At 36.9% G+C, this 20,510-nt stretch overlaps 2 protein-coding genes across 3 annotated transcripts in view; both read right to left on the bottom strand.

Moving 5' to 3' along the window:
• ccr9a (chemokine (C-C motif) receptor 9a) overlaps positions 1-20,510 on the bottom strand; it is a 164,256-nt gene that overhangs the window by 8,264 nt on the left and 135,482 nt on the right. The gene's annotated exons all lie outside the window — the stretch shown is intronic.
• On the bottom strand, positions 6-10,770 carry zgc:136930. Of its 2 annotated transcripts, XM_021480887.2 has the most exons (10): positions 10,087-10,765; positions 9,882-9,942; positions 9,686-9,781; positions 7,765-7,944; positions 7,547-7,672; positions 4,188-4,408; positions 3,175-3,212; positions 449-535; positions 279-311; positions 7-160 (listed from the first exon to the last, which is right to left on the bottom strand). In XM_021480887.2, the coding sequence occupies exons 1-10, from the start codon at positions 10,716-10,718 to the stop codon at positions 117-119; spliced, it is 1,518 nt and encodes a 505-aa protein (XP_021336562.1). In that variant the 5' UTR covers positions 10,719-10,765; the 3' UTR covers positions 7-116. The 2 variants fall into 2 exon arrangements, with proteins under 2 accessions (NP_001034908.1, XP_021336562.1); NM_001039819.2 differs by lacking the exon at positions 449-535 and having other exon boundaries at positions 6-160; positions 10,087-10,770.

Here is a 20,510-nt window from a genome sequence, read left to right as displayed (position 1 = left end):
AAAATGTCGTCACAATGCAGCTTTATTGGAGAAACAGTGGATGGGACTTGACTTTTCACGTTTGGGCTGGGGCTTTGCATTCATCAAGACTGCACTGACTTGATTTTTCCCAGAGTTTAGGAGGATTCAGTATCATCTGCATCAGAGATAACTGATGTCTCTGTTGGAAAAATGAGGGAAGTCACATGCTGGCGTAGTTGACCGATCACATGCCAAACGCAAGTACTGCACAAATAAGTTCACTTCAAATCAGATAGTGAAAACGATGGCTCACATACCTGTAATGATTTCTTTGACCTTTATTTGACCCGCTGTTGGAGAAATAAATAAGACAAAGTCATAAACAGAGAAAAAAAATGGACAAAATATGACGACGTGCATAAACATTCATAAACCTGAAGCAGTTTTTTTGTCCTACACTGGCCTTGCATGCTAGCAGGAAACTTGCCTGTTAGGATGTATCTAGTTTGTGTGTCCTTTGGGGCAGGGCTATGGGGGGAGTCCTGGGGAGTGCTGGTGTGGGGCAAAGCCCTCCCTACATGGATGGAAAAGTGCAGATGAGAAAGGGCCCCCCCTTCCCCATGCCCCAGGACTTTTCTTTTCAATAAAAAGGCCTATTATCAAAACTCTAGTTCATCCTCTCATGCTACATGCATTAATACATGCAAATAACACAATGTTTTCTTCATAAAACCACAAATGTCCACTTTTGCTGTACTAGTGAAAGCCAGAAGTCAACAAGTGCATGACTTCATCTTGTGTGGGGAAAGGGAAAATGGAATGATGATCCTAACCACTTTGTTATGTAAATTATCTTTTTATAGATTTAGGATTTTTCAAAAGGATATTTCAACAACAAAAAAAACCCACCATTTGTTTACCTTAAAAATGTTTTTAGAAACACCTCATGACTTTCTTTCTTCTGTGGAAAACATAAGTTACAAATTGAAGAATTTCTTCACCTATTTCAGTATAACTAAAGTAAATAAGGGCTGGGACTCTCAGGCTGAAAATTTCAGCCATGAATATACACTCACCGGCCACTTTATTAGGCACACCTTACTAGTACCGTGTTGGATGTGTCACGGAGGGTTCTCTCCCCAAAGGGGTCTAAGAAAACGTTTATTATTATGGACTTTTTAGATACAAACGCGTACTATTTTAAGGTACCAGCTTTAGTACAATTTGTGTAGAATAACAGACATGCACAATATTCAACTTTTTTTTTTTTTAAAGGAATAATCATTCATTATTCATAATTATTCATTGCTGATCATGATTTCGAGGATTGATAGATCAGTCCTTCACAAACTTGTTTGAAGATCATCCTAGATCATCTTAGATCATTTAAGCAAGGTACGAAGAATGGACCCTGGTGATATTGCTTTTTTAATTTCCTTTTTTTAAACTAATAAACAATATGCCATTTATTGCAATAGTTAAATATAATTATGTTTGTTTGAGGTGTGTTTCACAACGCAAATAGTTTTATCATATAGGACAACTATATTTCACTAAAAAGTGTAAATTGGTTGTTTTTGCGTTATTTGCTTCAGAACTGCTGTAATCCATAGATTTGTGCCATAGATTCAACAAGGTACTGGAAATATTTTTTTGAGATTTTGGTCCATATTGACATGATATCTGCAGTTGCTGCAGATTTGTCAGCGGTACATCTATGATGCAAATCTCCCATTCCACCACATCCCAAAGGTGCTCTATTGGATTGAGATCTGGTGACTGTGGAGGCCATACACGCTTTATGACATGGTGTGTTATCCTGCTGGAAGTAGCCATCAGAATAATTGTATACTGTGGTCATAAAGGCATGTACATGGTCAGCAACAATACTCAGGTAGGCTGTGGCGTTGACACAATGCTCAATTGGTACTAATGAGCCCAAAGTGTGCCAAGAAAATATCCCCTACAACATTACACCACCAGCAGCCTGAACCGTTGATACAAGGCTGGATGGACCCATGGTTTCATGTTGTTTGTGCCAAACTCCAACCCTACCATCTGAACGTCGCAACCAGATCAATAAGGCAACGTTTTTCCAATATTCTATTGTCCAATTTTGGTGAGCCTTGGTGAATTGTAGACTCAGTTTCCAGCTCTTAGCTGACAGGAGTGGCAGCCGGTGTGGTCTTCTTCTGCTGTAGTTCATCTGCCTCAAGGTTTGATGTGTTGTGTGTTCAGAGATGCTCTTCTGCATACCTCAGTTGTAACGAGTGGTTATTTGAGTTACTGTTGCCTTTCTATCAGCTCAAACAAGTCTGGCCATTCTCCTCTGACCTCTGGCATCAACAAGATATTTGCCTCCACAGAACTGCCGCTCACTGGACATTTTCTCTTTTTCGGACCATTCTCTGTAAACCCTAAAGATGGTTGTGCGTGAAAATCCTAATAGATCAGCAGTTTCTGAAATACTCAGACCAGCCCATCTGGCACCATCCATGCCACTTTCAAAGTCACTTAAATCAGCTTTTTTCCCCATTCTGATGCTTGCTTTGAACTGCAGCAGGCTGATTAGAAAATTGCGTTAATGAGCAGTTTGACAGGTGTACCTAATAAAGTGACCGATGGGTGTATCTTTTAAATAATTTTTTTAATGTATCAGATCCATTTCAACAATTTAAAATGTCCACATATCAGACTAAACCAAGTCTGACTGAATGAGATTATCAGTGAATCATTATCAGTGATATTGACGTAAATTTGACTCGTTTCATCACACAAAAGGTTTCCGTTTCTGGTATACAGAAGAAAGAGCATCATACAGGTTTGGAATGACATAGGAGTATGTAAATGATGAGAGAAATGTGAAGTTTGCTCATCTACTTCTCTGCTATCTTAGTTAATAGGGACTTCTTCCTCTGTCGTCTTCATCACAAAATGAACACTCATACCTGTACTAGAAAGCACCACTGGTTTGAACTGTCATGTAAATGCACATTTAGAAATATAAAACAGTTTTGTGTTTAACAGTTACCAAGCAAACACTCAATAAGATAAAACCGTCTAACCACAGAAGCTTTCCCTGGTTGTCAGGAATCTCCCTTTTGTCTGTCCCTGACACACTTGCTGTTTTGCTTTCTCGCAGTTGTTAAACTGCCACCAGCTTTTGGTTTTCTGGCAGTCAAAGAAAAAGAAACATACAAAAGTGGTTCTCACCTGAAAAAGTGTAGGATGTCTCTGTAAACTCGGGCATCCTGAAAGTCATAAAGTAAAACTGAAAAGAATGTTGCAAACAATGCAAATCTAATAACAATTATTTTATTTTCATCACCCCAACTTGTTTAAATGTAGTCAAAATTGACATTTCTGTCAACTTTAGTCAGCTGTAGCTTTTAGCGGTTTTCTGCTGTGTAGTGATAACACTTTCCTACTAATTATAAACTGTAAGGATTTTCACACTAGGTAGTTCTAGAAACTAGCAACCAGAAACAGAACCGATTTCACCCAGATAATTTTTTCTGATTGCCTTCACTCCATTTTTAGAAACTTTGAAGTGATGTATGCTGGTAGGTATGTGGTATCAAATAATGAATTCAAGAAAGTCGACAACTGGAGGATAAAGAGTGCCTTGATTAGTTTTGTGTTTTCATTGTGTTTTGGACAAATAAAGATAATACTAAGCAAAAATTAGCTTTGACAACCTGTAATGCTACATATTATTGAGGCTGAGATAATTGTGCTGGATTAGACCCAGCTCTGAAGTAGGAGCTATTTAAATTCCCCCAAACCTAAAATCATTCCATGTTCCTTTGTTGTAAGCATGCCTAAAAGTGTGTACTACTACATGTAATGGTTCTACACTTTAAATAGCTGTTTTTTTTTTCAACCCAATTTGGGGTCAAATGTGGATAAAAAGCAATTGCTGGGTTAATTCTTTCAAAACACCAACTTTGTCCATAAACTTGGACATATTTATATCAACCCTAGTATAGGAACTATAAAAAAGTTGCCTTAGTGTGAAAGCATTTTGTAATACTATAATGTCTTGCCACAAACCATTACATTTAGTAAAATAAACTATTTCAAAACTGGTTTGGGCAAAATGTTAATTATGATGGAAAAATGGTGGAAAAACTTGATTTAAGGTAGACACTTTTCCTCAAACAGAAAATATTGAATTAAAATATTTTTCTGACTATGTTAACCATTTATAGGATTAAGATATTTACTTGAAGTCGTCTCCTTCCAGAAGTTTCCTGTAGGTGGAGATCTCTACATCCAGGGCGAGTTTGATGTCTAGCAGCTCCTGGTAGGCCAGGATCTGTTTGTGAAGGTCAGCTTTAGCCACCTCTATTGCTGATGTGAGGCTAGCGATCTGTGCCTGGTACTCAGCAACTCCAACACTGGACTGTGCCTGGGCTTCTGCTAAACTCTGCTCCAGACTCATGCTCTAAAAAGGTAAACACATTTGTTTTTTCTTTTTGGCTAGCTTTATATTTCTACAGAATATGTCATGGTATGTTACATTTCAGGGGTTAAAACATTTTACATCAACAAAGAATACTGTAAATATGATGATAACCATATAAGCATCCACAACAATTCACAGTGAAACTGCACTTATAGTTGGTTTTCTTAGTTTGCTTGATCCGTACGAAAAAAAGAAAATGATACATTCAGTCTTATTTCGCTTAGTGTTGATATGTCAGTTTATCTGATTAAATGTTAAGTCTCTTGAAATGTTTTGTACGATGAGTATTTTGTGACGGAACTTACTGAACATCAAGAACAATGTTTTTGCTAGGCTAATGTGATCCTTCAATGTTATTTCATAAGTTCACAAATACAACAGTGCTTAATTTCAGCCGGATCTTGCCGGTTCCTGTTTTGGAAAATGTTAGATATTTGTGTTTTTGCTTTCGGGTATTTATTTTAATGGATCCGGCATTAACTTGTGCGTGGTGAATACCTATGTGTGTGTGTGTGTGTGTGTGTGTATGAGAGAGAGAGAGAGAAAAAAAAGAGAGAGAAAACACACACACACACACATAACATGGCAGTAGTCACCATGCACAAGTTAAAGCAAAAGTCATGTTTAACTATTAGCCATCGACAATATTGTCAGCCAATCAGCTTTCTTATATTTAAAATCACTCTCATTGGTCGGTAATTGTTTCGCGTGCAGTGAGCAGTAAAAATAAATAATAGCATAGTGGCCTAGCTAAATAATATCTGTATTTTCATAATGGCAAAGAGGCAGTCACACATTTCATTTTTAAAACCACGAGTAAATCTGATAATGAACCTGATTAAAAGAGATCTTGAAAAGATGAAACTGCGTAAATGGATCAGGATAGCAGGAGACAGAAGCAAATTGATCTCAAGTCAGGCAGAAAACATGACAGAAGAAGTCTGTGAGCTGTGAACTGTGAACTGTGAGCTCTTCTTAAAGATTAGACTGATTTGAATAAAAAGAAACTTAAAGATTAGACTGAGTGAATCATTTAATTATTTTTTTCATTTGGAACATAATAGTGAAGTGAACTAAATTGTTTGTTCATAAATCGATTGTTCATACAATTTATGTTTGTAGCTACATGTTTTTATTATCTATTAAGGACCGTTCAGAAATGTGATGCTCTTTTTTTTTGCATTATCACCGTTTAATGAAGTCATGTTTCGGGAAAACAGAAATTGTGGATGTTGGTCACGGTAACTTTTATTTCCTGGTTTTGTTCCAGGAATTATTCGTTTACAAAATAAGCACAGACTTACATATTATAAATAGAGTAAAAATGGTGGCGCAATGGGAAGCACGTTAGCCTTACAGGAAGAAGGCCGCTGATTCGAGCCTCAGCTGGGTTAGTTGGCATATCTCTGTGAAGATTGCTTGTTCTCCCCGTGTTCGTGTAGGTTTTCTCTGGGTGCTCCAGTTTCCCCCACAGCCCACAGACATGTGGTATAAGTGAAATGGGTAGGCTAAATTGTCTGTAGTGTATGTGTGTGAATGAGTGTTTATGGATTTTTCCAAGTGATTGGTTGCAGCTGGAAGGGCATCCGCTGCATAAAAAATATGCTGGATAAGTTGGCGGTTCATTCCACTGTGGCGGTCCCAGATTAATAAAGGGGCTAAGCCAAAAATAAAATAAACGATGCATATTTTGCAAGTTGTTGGAAGAGGGTTCAGGGCTTAGAAATTTGGCCTATAGCAAGGGTAGCCTTTTTTAGGTTAAGATAAGTATATTTAGGGAAGTAGTGATAAATGGATGCTGAAAACAGCATCAGAATTTATTTCAATTCAGCTTTTTTTGTTGTTGTTGTTGTTGTTTTTTTGTTTAGACCGCATGAAGGTTAGGATGGCTTATTCAATGAATGCCTTTTCAAATAAACCACATTAGCTAAGCAATCGCACCAGAAGCCTGGCAATTGTGAACACACTGCAAGAAGATTTTTGGTTGGTTGCTTAAATGCTCAAACTCCTTAAAGCAGAGTTCATTAGTTGAATAAGAGTTAAAAGAGATTCTAATTAAGTGAGACCAGCAGGGGGTGCTAAATATGCAATTTGTGCGAGTCCTTATGATCCAGTATATTGATGGGAACTATCACCCTGATCTCACGAGAAAATGTAAGTATTTTACGTTTTGCCAGTTTAGTGACTAATTCGTATTAATTCGTACGAGTTCAGTCGTACGAAATTGTATGATTTTAAAAAGGAGGTGTGGCACCTAACCCCACCCCTAAACCCAACCGTCATTGGGGGATGAGCAAATCGTACTAAATTGTACGAATTAGATCATACAAATTCATACGAATTAGCCACTAAATCAAAAAGTTACGAATTGCCGTGAGATTGTGTTGGAATTCTATACTGTTCAGTGAGTGCCATCTTTCGGATTAGACGTTAAACCGAGGTCCTGGCTCTCTGTGCTTTGAGTGTCCAGAAAAGCACTATATAAATGTAATTGAATTGTTATATTATTATTAGTTATGTGTCATTAATTTCATAGACTCTGCTCTTCTGGTAGAATTAGAATAACTGTTATAGTTACCTTTCTGCTTAATGCCCTAGTGTTTTATTTTCATTTTGTTTTGTTCAGAATCGTCTTATATTCTTTTTACAGGACAAGATTGCAGCTTCAAAATGAGCATCCAAAAATTCACCTAACTTTTCAGCATTATTCTATCTCATCTTCTCAGACACATTTAATTTATTGTAAATGATGTCAAACACTTGAAGTGCCCAAGTTGTTTTGGGAAACTGATTCTTTTGCAGCAGCAAAACTACTTCTTGTGGCATTGGGGCTTTTAGTGTCGATATGAAACGGCTGAGATCAATAAACCACTTCCTATGTCATCTGCTTCCTGTCTCAGACAGCTGTGATTTATTCAGAAGTGTTGATTGTATGCCTGAGAATCTGCACTGAAGCATTTCACACTGCTGACAATATGGTTTCTCTCGAGACTTACAACTCTTGAGCACCATTACCATCTGAACACTGCTTAAAGTCTTCTGAACACTCATTAAATGGCAGTTCATTTAAGTATCACACATTAATCTCTTAATTCATTTCATAAGGCCAACACTTACTGCAGCTGCAAGCCCTTGAAGCTCTAAACTCAGTGTCTGCAGCTCTTTCCTGGCTGATGTGATCTCTGCTTTAGTCAACGACACAGCCTCTGTGTTTTTGGCCGTGACCGTCTGCATCTCATCCATCTGCAGTCATAAGTAGACAGTATAGGATCTGTTAGTTTGGAATGCAGGAATTATTAAAGTGTTTAGACACTGAGTGTTTCATGTTTGCAGACCTTGAGTTTGTAATATGCCTCTGCCTCCTCTCTGTTTTGCTGTACAGTTTTCTCATATTCCATTCGCATCTTGTTGAGTGCTGTAGCAATGTCAAAGGACTTCCCGGTGTCTACTTCAATCATTGAAACTGAAGTGTCCATTGTTGATGTGCCCAGTTTAGACTGCAGAGATGATAGTTCCTACAGTGATAGACAAAACAAAGTCACAAAAATAAGTAAGAAAAATACAGCCACAAATATTTTTTTATGGAAGCTAAAAGGATAGTTCACTCTGTCAATATTTAGTCTTTCTCCACTTTTTAAAAACATGTTTGAGTTTCTTCAGTTGAACACAAGGGGATTTATTTTAAACAATGTTGGAAAAAACCTCCAGCCACTGACTACCGTAGTATCTTTTGTTTTTATTTAGGCTGTCAATTGCCACATTCTTTAGAATATCTTGTTTTGTGTTCAAGAGAAGAAAGAAATGCATAAATGTTTAGAACAATTTGAGGTTGAGTAAATGGTGAGGGATTTTTGGGTGAACTAAGCTAAAAAAAATCACCCTAAGCAAAAAAAAAAAAAAAAAAACTCTTTTTAAAACTGAATAAATTGGCATATTAAAAGATGTCTGAAGAATTATGTGTTTAAAATATTCAAATAGAAATTTTATATTATTTTATATTAACAATATATGTGTTTAACCCTGCATGGTGTTGCCATATGAAAACATGATATTTATGTTCATTTCCCTGCCACTGTTTCTTTAAGACCAATATTCAATTTTTTTTTTGTTGGAAAGAGAGGGCCTTAGTTTAGCCCAGGGGTGCCCAACCCCCAATTAAACACACCAGAACCAACTAATCAAGCTCTTTCTATGTATACAAAAACTTCCAGGCAGTTGTGTTGAAGGAAGTTGGAGTTAAACAATACAAGACACCGGCCCTCCAGGATCAAGTTTTGGCACCCCTGGTTTAGCCAATGATGTGCTTTGGTGAAGTCACATGACTTGCAGTGCATTTCTGTGACACGATATTTGACTCAGATACACTGAGATACACAAAATAATCTGAGACATAACCTCCAGTAAGTTAAGATGACATATTCACAACTCAAAAAAGTTTTTATCAAATTAGTTTTTTATAAATCGATCAAATGTATGTGTTGCCAAATGGGATTTAATGTTAATGGGATTTGCAGTATGGATAATTTCAAATTTTAATGGCAATACTTTGGATTAGATATAAATACAGGGAACAGTGTATTAGTGAAGACCACCATGTTTTAAGTAAAAGAACAAATGGATAGAACTGGCTCTTCCTGCAGATGTAAGTTGTGATGAGATGGGTTTTACTGACCATGAGGATAATGTAGATTGGACCTTTAATAAGAGCAGTGATGGAGACAGTTCCGGTAAGATTGCTTAGAAGCAGATAAGACAGGCATAGTATAGTATATAGTATAATATATCAACATTGTTAGCTAGTAGCTACATTATTTAAATGCATCTGGAGAATTATTTATTTGTTATAATATTAACTGGAGGAAATATTTATACCTCCTTGATGTTATATGCATGATAATACAATATTATGTTTGTTTTCGATAATATTCTGCAAAAAATAATGGAATAAATAAAAACTGTTGGAATAAAAGTTGTTGGAAAGTATGTTTAAGGTGTAATTTGTAAGTTCTGTGTTAAAGCTTATAATATTGCAACACCAAGTAAATCAAAACAAACAACTAAATTATTAATTAGGAAAATTTGAAATTTCAAAGTTAGATTCAAATTTGGACGTTGTTGACATATGGCAACATATCATAAAGTACCTTACAAAATAAATCCCTTCACTTCAAGGTTAGCCTTTCTAGAAAAACAGTCAAATATTTCAAAGATCTATCATAATGCGTGCAGTAGAGAGATTTTTGTCTAATTCTGTACCTGTTCTTGTGTTTTGCTCACATAGTCCAGCTCATCTTTCAAGCTAGAGTATTTAGCATCCAGGTCAATTCTTAGATCAGAAGCCAGTTCAATGTCCTGAAAAAGGAAACAGAAAACCACAAACAACATATAGCATTTTATTTACTAAAAGTACTGATTCGATATTTATACTGTGACTAAATGTCATCCTGCTCACCTTTTTCATGGCAGCGATATCAGACTCAAGCTGAAACTTCACTCCTTGCTCAAAGTCAAGCCTTAGTGAAAATCAGAACAAAAAACTATTTGTATTTTTCAAGTGTTTCAGCTAACTTTCATTATCATATTGAAACATTTCCACAAGAATTATTGCTAAAAAAAAAGAAAACAATCAGATTTAATAATAAAAAGAAACCACTCACTTAGCCTTCAGCTCATGAGCAGTTCCCCTGACGTTGTCCAGCTCAATCTCTAGTTTGACAGTGTCGATGGTGAGAGTTTCCAGGGTGCTGCGATATTCGCTCAGCTGAGCCTCGTACTCCACCGTTGCAGCCACTGAGGATTCTGGAGACACATCTGCCCCCCCGGTTAGCTGGGACAGTTTGGCCTCCAGAGCTGCGTTCTCCTGCTGGAGCGCCCTCACTTTGGCCATGTATGTGGAAAAGCGGTCATTCAGCCCAGACAGTGTGTGCTTTTCAGCCGCTCTGGAAAGGATGGGGGCTACAGCAGCGGTTGCAGGACCAGCAGCGAATGCAGAGCTTCCACCGACTCCTCCAGCAGCAACAGCACGACCCATAGCAAATGCAGGACTGGCAACCAGTGCACCACCACCACCACCACCCAGTGCCAATCCCGCACCTGCCCCTGCACCTCCACCAAGGCCAAGTCCAAAACCTCCACCTGCACCATATCCAAGTCCTCCCCCTAAACCAAGACCTCTACCTAAACTGGCACCACCCCCCAGCCCGAGACCCAGCCTTGCTCCACCACCCGCACCGAAACCTCCATATCCACCAGACATCCTGGAGGAGGCCATTGAAATGGACAGAGACATGGTAAAGAGTTATGGGTGAGATTCTGAGCCGAGCAGAGAGTGCAGGCAGAGTGAGAGACTGATGCTCACCATTTAAATACACTTAAGGGAGGGAGGGCAGAGCAAAAAGGACACTCTGTAGAGGAAGAATGAGCTGTAACTTGTCTTAGTGTTAAGGTATGGCGTCGGTTGTCTGTTAAAACTCAAAATATTCTCACCTGCAGGCACATTATTTTTTGATTGGTCTTCAGTCTAAATGATGTGTTTGCAGTAGAGGCAGTGAACAATGTACTCCAGCAATTTTTTTTTTTCTCAAAGCTGTTACCTTACTAACTTGCTAAGATTTAGCTACTAAAATACTCACCAAGAGAATCGTGAAATGGCTTTAATTTCTTTTAAAACTTAAGAATTTATTTCCACACTGCATACGTCCTCAAATGGAAATGTTACTGTTTTCACAATTACTGTTTTCACACAGGTTTCCCGTATATAGATTAGTATGGATACTATTTAGATTTATTTAAGACAAATTGCTTTATCATTTATTGTTAAAAACAAATTGACTAATCACAGAAAGTTTATATTATAAATTATTATATCATATTTTTAATAAATGCACCAGTGCTAGTGAAATCAGTAGTTAATAGTTGAAATAAAGCTGAGAAATAAAGAAGCTACTTTTTTCATTACTTGCAAAAATATTAACATTTAAATATTCTTTATTAAATTTCAATATTAAAAAGCAAGAAATTATTGCAAAATATTATTTCGCTTGGATTACTAACATTTGTAAATAATATATTGTATTACAACATAAAAATAAAATAACATTGATGGATGAACAGGCCCATCACTAGGATTCATGTTTATGGCACCAGACATGGACAAATATAAACTGGTTAAATGTAATTCAGTTAAAGCATAAAATAAAAACATAGATATGTTTAAATATACAACTTAATGGGGTGGTCCACAACGATATCATATTTTAAACTTTAGTTTATGTGTAATGTAGAACATAAACAACATCTCTAAATGTAATACACTTTCTCTAAATGTAATACACTCAAAGTATGATGCAAACGGAGATATTAGATTTGCAGAGTTAGCTTAGCAAAGCCTACAGCGAACAAAGTTTGGGGACTACACAGGTTACACACATTCACCAAGAGCATAGACCCCGTGCAGCAAAGGGGTGTGGCCAGAGGCGCTATAATGTTATAGCAGAGAAAGCTAAAAATGCCATCGCTAAAAACACTGCTATTTCAACAGAGCTTTTTCTGTTTCTGTATTTGGGCTTCCAAAGGACACGACACAAAGAGAGAAGTGCTTACAATTTAATTTGAGTTATATTCCACTGAATTATAAATATATATATATATATAGCTAGCATTTGACAAAGGACAGCTTTAAGAATCTCTCCCAGTTCAGTGCTGGATTCGGCTAAAAACTTTTCAAAGGAGCTGCTCCAACCATAATAGACAAAGCTGTGGATTGTGAGCCATAACCTGTGAGTTTTATTTGTTTTATTTTTACTTAACTTTTATTTGTTAAAATTGATCTCTTACAAGCAGAGTTTCTAGCGTTAACAGTATGCTGTTGCAAGTACGGTGCGGGGTGTTTGGCACCACCAACAATTTAGCTACAAATTCTTATGTATTCGTCAAACCCCTGTAAACAGCCACAATTTTTAGCAGCGCTGCAGTGTCTCTCTCTGCAGCCGCTTTTCCTGGGTTTTACATCTCAAATAACAAACTCCCAAAAGATATGTCCCAAAAGATACCACATGGGAAAGCTGGGTTGCTGCCGGAAGTGGTGTTAGTAAGGCCAGCATGGGGCGCCCAACCTGCGGTCTGTGTGGGTCCTAATGCCCCAGTTTAGTGACGGGGATGCTATACTGCTCAGTGAGTGCCGTCTTTCGGATGAGACGTTAAACCAAGGTCCTGACTCTCTGTGGTCGTTAAAAATCCCAGGATGTCCTTCGAAAAGAGTAGGGGTTTAACCCCGGCATCCTGGCCAAATCTGCCCACTGGCCTCTGTACATCATGGCCTCCTAAACATCCCCATATTCAATTGGCTTCATCACTGTCTCCTCTCCACAAATCAGCTGGTGTGTGGTGTGCGGTCTGGCGCAAAATGGCTGCCGTCGCGTCATCCAGGTGGATGCTGCACATTGGTGGTGGAGGAGGAGATCCCCCCCATTGTGTAAAGTGCTTTGAGTGCCCAGAAAAGCGCTATATAAATGTAAGGAATTATTATTATTATTATTATATGTGAACGTTTTGTATTACTTACACATGCTTATTCTGAATATATGTGAAAGACACTTGTCAGATTTTATTTTAGAGAGCAGGCTGAGGCTCAGCTGTGTCCTCTTCATTTTCTGTCTGATTCAGGCACAAACTGATACGGCTACTTAGACTGACAGTATTTACAAATCACAAAAGCGTTTGCTTGTAGGTGCACAATGCTTATCCTGGTGACGTGGAGCTGATCCGCAAATCACAGCACATTGTGTTTGCTGACCAATCAGAGCCTCTCAGAGTGCAGAGGAACTCCTTTAATCCAAGAGCACTTTAAAACAGCACTCTTTTTTTTTACTCTTAAAGAAAGCATTAAGGTACTAAATCCTTTCTTCCTTCTGACTTAAGCACTAAAATTCTTTGAGCACAAACAAGTTCCTTTGTATAATTAGCACTAACGTTTGTATTGCCTCTTTTTGTTGAATCGCTAAATGTCTACTTAATTGTAAGTCGCTTAGGAGAAAAGCATCTGCTAAATGACTAAATCTAAATGTGCATTAGTGATATACGTGTTGTTTGCATGTATATTTTATTTGATTTAATCAGATTACATGGGCACTTTGGGATGGTCACTATTCCTTTTAGAGCCAGATGGTATGAAATAACAGGTATGCTAAGCCATCTTGAACAAATTGTTTGAGATTCTTTTTAAAAAGCTTCATTAGTTATTGTAAAGAAAACATGAGACAAATGGAAACAATGTGCTCTAAAATCAGCTCAAATTATCATGAACTTTAAAATCCTTTAGCGCGATGAAATCATAGCCTGAAGCTAAATAATAACATGTGCCCAACATAATCTTCAGCTCCACCTTAATGTGGATAAGTCTATCATCACTGAACTCTTGCATAACGGTCAGTGCGTGGTATCATATTAATAAAAGCTGGAATCTGACAGACTTCTGCTTGGTCTTGAAAGACTCAAGGGCAGACTCTACCGATGACTGGTTTGTGCCTGTCCTAATGGCAGCTGAAGCATATCATAACTCATTTCACAAACTCAAGATGAGCCCATGGCATAATTTCACTTAACAGTGTAATCTGGAATATTTTTTAAATAATTGGTAATAAAATATTGACAACTTTTAAAAAGGATACATTTAATCTTTTTTTAATCAAAAAATTTAATCTTTTTTAAAAAAATGTACTCTATTTTACTTATGTACTCAATGTTTGCATATATTCCATGGTAAAATATGCTATGATGTACATGTATGTCATTACACAATATTTTAATATGTTTTAAAAGCAAAAAGAATATTAACTTTATTTATAAAATCCCCTTAGCAATAAATTATGCAGAAAGGGAAGGGAAAACCCTCCAAAGAGGAATTGTTTTTGCTTCAGTGGAAAAATATGACTGTATTTTGAATGCCTGAACATTCTGACGTGCACTTTGTACTTCTCCTTGCATTATTTAAAGCAGGAAGAGGTTTTATTATTAGTATTTTATATTTTGGTTGTTTTGGTGCTTGATTAATAGGTTAGGTTTGTCCACTTTTATTTACATATACTGTATAGCAGTGCATTGATTTATAATGCAAAAATAACCAGAAGAATTCTGTGGCAAACATTGACAAAAAGTACATCAAAATTTATGCGGTGTAATCTAATGATTCAAAAGACCCCCTTTGTGCAAGATATTCAAAGGTTTTCTGCTCTGAGTTTAAATACGAAACCAAAATTGAATCTGGGTTACATACTAAAAGTTCTGTTTCTTTTTTTTTTCATTTGTTTTCAGTTTCAGACTGTAGGTCCTGAAAGCACCTAAATTTACATACTGTAGCTTAAAATGGCTTTCAAACACTCACAAAAAAAGTCTGGGAGATAGAAATACAGTGTCTCTTGTGTAATGTTGCAGCTGTAGGTCTGATCTTGACCTTAGGCTCTTCAATATTCACTGACAGGCAGTAATGAATCAGCCAGATTTCTCTAGGCCCCACAGCACCAGTTTCTGCTGAGGTTAACAGATAAACAGGATAAGGACTGTCAAATTATAACACCTTCATAACTGCACAAAAATGAATAATTCTATCTCGTTGCTGCCTCTAGTAGCATTTTGCATATTAAATCGCCCTGATTTTGTCATGTTTAATATGAATATAATATGACAGCTTTATAAAGAATTTAAAGGATTAATTCACACAAAAATAAAAATTCTGTTATTAATTACTGTTGTTCCAATCTCCTCACACATTCAATCCTCTTCAGAACACAAATGAATATACACTCACTGGCCACTTTATTAGGTACACCTTATTAGTACCAAGTTGGACCCCCTTTTGCCTTAATCCTTCATCGCATAGATTCAACAATTCACGGGAAATATTTCTCAGAGATTTTGGTCAATATTGACATGATAGCATCACGCAGTTGCTGCAAATTTTGTCGGCTGCACATTCATGATGCAAATCTTCCATTCCACCGCATCTCAAAGGTGCTCTATTGGATTGAAACTGCGACTGTGGGGATTTGATGACTATAGAGGCCATTTGAGTACAGTATACTCATTGTCCTGTTTAAAGAGCCATACTGAGGTGATTCGCACTTAATGACATGGTGCGTTAGGCTGCTGTAGCCATCAGAATATGGGTACACCGTGGTCATAAAGTGATGGCCATGATTAGCAACAATACTCAGGTAGGCTGTGGTGTTGACACAATGCTCAATTGGTACTAATGGACTCAAAGTGTGCCAAGAAAATATCCCCCACACCATAACACCACCACCACCACCAACCTGAATCGTTGATACAAGGCAGGATGGATCCATGCTTTCATGTTGTTGATGCCAAATTCTGACCCTACCATCTGAATTTCACAGCAGAATTTGAAAGGCAATGTTTTTTCCAATCTTCTATTGTCCAAAATTGAGCCTGTCCGAATTGTAACCTCAGTTCTCTGTTCTTAGCTGATAGGAGTGGCACCTGGTGTGGTCTCCTGCTGCTGTAGCCCAACGTTTGATGTGTTGTGCATTCAGAGTTGCTCTTCTGCATACCTCAGTTGTAACAAGTAGTCATTTGAGTTACTGTTGCCTTTCTATCAGCTCAAACCAGTCTGGCCATTCTCCTCTGACCTCTGGCATCAGCAAGGCATTTGCGCTCACAGAACTGCTGCTCTCTTTTTCGGACCATTCTCTGTAAACCCTAGAGATGGTTGTGTATGAAAGTCCTAGTAGATCTGCTGTTTCTGAAATACTCAGACCAACTCATCTTTCACCAACAACCATGCCACATTCAAAATCACTTAAATCACCTTTCTTCCTCATTCTAATACTCGGTTTGAACTGCAGCAGATCGTCTTGACCATGTCTACATGCCTAAATGCATTGAGTTGCTGCCATGTAATTGGCTGATTAGAAATTTGCGTTAAAGAGCAATAGGACAGGTGTACCTAATAAAGTGGCCGGTGAGTGTATTTGAGATTAAATTAAAGTGCTTTATTCAGAGTCCAAAAAAATACCCAAAAACTTCCGCAAAACAGACCATTTGCCTTAATTGGGGTTCAATCGAAATATTGTGAAGCTGCAAGAGTTCTTTGGTGCACACATAAAACAAAAATAAGTTGAACTTATTCAACAGTTACTCATCCTCATTGTCAGTATAGGGTGCGTTCATAACCACCACTGTGTGCTGATGTATATGCAATTTTAACAATTTTTTCTTAATGTACACACAAAAGTATTCTTTTTAAAAGCTTAATAATATTCTGATTGATCCACTGAAGGCATGGTCTCTTTTGAAGATATTTTTTGTACATTAGATTTTCTGAATGAGTCAGGAACTTTGCTGTCTATGAAGGGTGAGGGAGCTGTCAGATTTCACCTAAAATATCTTCATTTGTGTTCAGTAGACAAATGAAGGTTCCAGGGGTTGGGAATGATATATGGGTGAGTAATTAATAACATATGTTTCATTTTTTAGTGAATTAACATTTTAATATTGCAAAACAGACAGATAAAGCATCCTTAGCAGTAATTGCCTATACAGTAGGGTGAAAATGACAACACTTTAGCCTCTTCACATATACAGTGTTAGGCTCTTCAGAAATACAGTATTTTTTTTCTGCTTAACATCCCTTTATTTAAGTTGTTTATACATGGCCGCTAACTCTAGCACATTCATTGTGAGACACAAATGTTCTCACACCTTCATGCCATGCGTCAGTTTCTCATGCAGTGAAAACAAAGTTGTGAAGCAAAAGCAGACACGAACAATTGTGCCCACAGACAGTTTCAGACCAGACACGTGCCGCCTTGAGAGTTTAACAGTTGTACATGTGTTTTTGGCAGTTTAAATACTGAAATAGCTTTAAACCAAGCACAACTCAGGTCCTTATTTGAATGCTCTGTTAACATGCATAAAAGCCGGTTCACAGTATACAAAAATAAATTTGAGTAATCTTTCAAATCTTATGAATAGACCAAGTGACCAAAAAACATGCAATCATGAGTGTTCTATTGATGAATAGTCTGTTAGGATAGAACTATATTTGGCCACATTACTGCTACTTGAAAATCTAGAATCTGAGAGTTCAAAAAGTTTAACTACGAAGAAAATCACCTTTAAATTTGTCTTAATGAATTGTAGAGCAATGCATATACTAATCAAAAACTTTTTGTAGTTTTGAAAGTTTTGATAGTAGCAAATTTACAAAAAATATTTTCACGGAACATAATATTTACATATTAGTCTAAAGATTTTTGTCATGAAAAGTTTAAATGAATATTTCTGACCCTATTAATTAATTATATTATAGTCATTATAATTATAATCATGAAAAAATACCAGTGCAACGTAAGGCTGGTTTTGTCAGGGTCACAAATACATACTAGATGTTAGCTTGTCAGATATCTTCAGAAGCATATTCAATAATGTATAAAGGAAATAACAGTTGCGTGCGCCTCTGATTAAATCTGTGAATTCTGGCTTAAAGTGACAACAGCCTAATGCAATGGTTCTCAAAGTGGGGGTCGGGACCCCCCGAGGGGTCGCGGGACAATGAAGGGGGGTTGCCTGGTGATCTCCAAAAATCTAATTATTTTTATTAAACCATAAGAATTACCATATTTTATATATGGTATTGTATATATCATATATAGTTACTATAGTAGCTTATAGTTACTACATTTATTGGATTGCAACCCCTGGGGTAATTACATTGTATTAAAGACACAGTAATAGTGTCAGATGCAGCAGATTTCATAGCACCTGGTTAAACTTTGTGGCCCATTTACAGCTCTCATACATTAAAAAAAATTAAAAGAAGAATAGACTTGGGTCCATTGGTGTGTGTGCGCCATTGCATGCAAGGTTTCTGTATTTATAACCACCTCAGAGGATATTGGGGGTCGCGAGTCACTGGCATTGTCATTTTGGGGGTCGCGGCTTGAAAAGTTTGGGAACCCCTGGCCTAATACATCTGTAAACCAAACAACAAAAAGGCCATTTGAGAATCACATGCTGCTCTTAGGTCTAAACACCTTTGTAAATCTTTTAAGGATAAATATATATTTAATTTATTGATTGAAGATTATATGCAGTGTATTTGTGTTATTATCATTGAGATTTGACACAGCTGAATTTATTTACTTTTAGGCCTACTTGACCTATATTTCAATTTACTTATCTGTGATGAAGCCAATTAACATTTTTGGAGGGCAAGTAATAATCTACAGCAGCAGAAAAACATCCTCATGGCCAGAATTTTTCCCACACTAGTCAAAATGAATCTATCTGGCTTTATGAAGCTGAACTTTTTCTTAACAAAAGGGTGGCCTCATGGGATGGACATGTGTCCTTTGGAATTTCCTCATCAGAAGTAGTAAATCATTTGTATTTATGGTATTTTGCTGCTTTATTAAAAACTCTGAATTTAAAAACATACATATACTGTTTTAGATTGCTGTATATTCTGGAAGTAGATTATGCAGCAAAGAATATTCCTGAATGAATCAGTGTTTTGAATAGATCAGTTAAATTATTGACTCAGAGACTGTAACACAGTCAGTTGACGTCACCTACTGGTGTCAAGATGTTATCTGCAGACAGACATTGAAAAAAATCCCATGATTAATGCACTGATGAAACACCATGTGATAAAACTGTGAATAATCCCAGGGCTTTTATACTGTATTTTTGAAATTCCATTGTCGAGAGAACTGGTTGCATATGCAACTTGCAGTGTCAACACATGGTTAAAGTACATTGACTGGATTTGATGTTTCCAATATGGTGGATGGCCCACATAAGGCATACGGTTGAAGTCAGAATTATTAGCCCCGCTTTGAATTTTTTTTCTTTTTTAAATATGTTCCAAATGATGTTCAACAGAGCAAGAAAATTTTCACAGTATGTCTGATAATATTTTTTCTTCTGGTCAAAGTTTTATTTGGTTTATTTCAGCTAGAATAAAAGCAGTTTTACATTTTTTAAACACCATTTTAAGGACAAAATATTAGTCCCTTTAAGCTACATTATTAGCTATATTAAACTATACTAAACATATATATATATATATATATATATATATATATATATATATATATATATATATATATATATATATATATATATATATTAAGGGTGGAGCCGAACCCGAATACAGAATTCGGAAAGGCACGAATAGCGTGTTTTTACGAATACTTGATTCAAACGAATACTTAAAAAAAAAATTGTATTCGGGAGCAAGAAAAACACTATATCAAAAAGCAGCGTTTCCTCATGAGACCACAGTGTATGCCCGCGTGAGTGAGTGAGTGAGAGAGAGAGAGAGAGAGAGAGAGAGAGAGAGTGAGTGAGAGAGAGAGAGAGAGAGAGAGAGACAGACACACACACGCTCAGTGCAAAACGCGCCAAAGCCCGAAACTGAAAGCGAGACATGACTTTAAGGGGCTGTTTCATATGGATTTATTAATCATTCTTACTGTTTAGTGATCGCAAACTGCTGTAGTTTATTAAAGACGCAAACCCCTTACTGCACGTCAGCTGCGCGCCTTCAGCAGACCTCCTCATTCCTGCAGCACGAGAGCTTTATGATTGTTTATGCGCGCCAAAAGTGGCGGATCTGTCCGGTAAAATATCTGACTGCGTGTCACCGCATCCCTAAGGACTGTTTGGCAAAATATTTGACTGCATGTCACTGCATAACAAACGACTGAAAGGATATAACTAGAGAACTCTCCACTGTGCTACTGGGGGAGAGCGTATGGCAAGCCGTTTTAGCATTTAAACCTTGTTCAGACTATCCATAAATATATTTAGAGATATCTCTAATTATATTTTGACTTGTCATAATTATAATTTGACTAGTCAGATTGGAAATATCTGCAAATATATTATGACTGACTAGTCATATTCCTCCATTGACTTCCATTGAAAAATATTTGCAGATATCTCTAAATAAACAAACAAACAAACTTTGTGTCTGTTTTGTGGCTGGCAGATGACAATAGCAGGGCTGTATCTTTTAGTATTATATAGAATACTTTTGTTCTGCCAGATCTCCCAGGCA

Source organism: Danio rerio, chromosome 2, assembly GCF_049306965.1.
Source record: "Danio rerio strain Tuebingen ecotype United States chromosome 2, GRCz12tu, whole genome shotgun sequence".
NCBI classification, from domain to species: Eukaryota; Metazoa; Chordata; class Actinopteri; order Cypriniformes; family Danionidae; genus Danio; species Danio rerio.
This window is presented reverse-complemented; position numbering and strand designations above follow the sequence as displayed.

Bases quoted from the DNA above. Each gene is read 5' to 3' on its own strand.
- zgc:136930 (XM_021480887.2), bottom strand. From the start codon at position 10,718: ATGTCTCTGTCCATTTCAATGGCCTCCTCCAGGATGTCTGGTGGATAT. The intron at 9,943-10,086 runs GTGAGTGGTTTC...ATTTTCACTAAG, and splicing joins GCTCATGAGCTGAAGGCTAA to GCTTGACTTTGAGCAAGGAG. The intron at 4,409-7,546 runs GTAAGTGTTGGC...TTACCTTTTTAG, and splicing joins TTCAAGGGCTTGCAGCTGCA to AGCATGAGTCTGGAGCAGAG.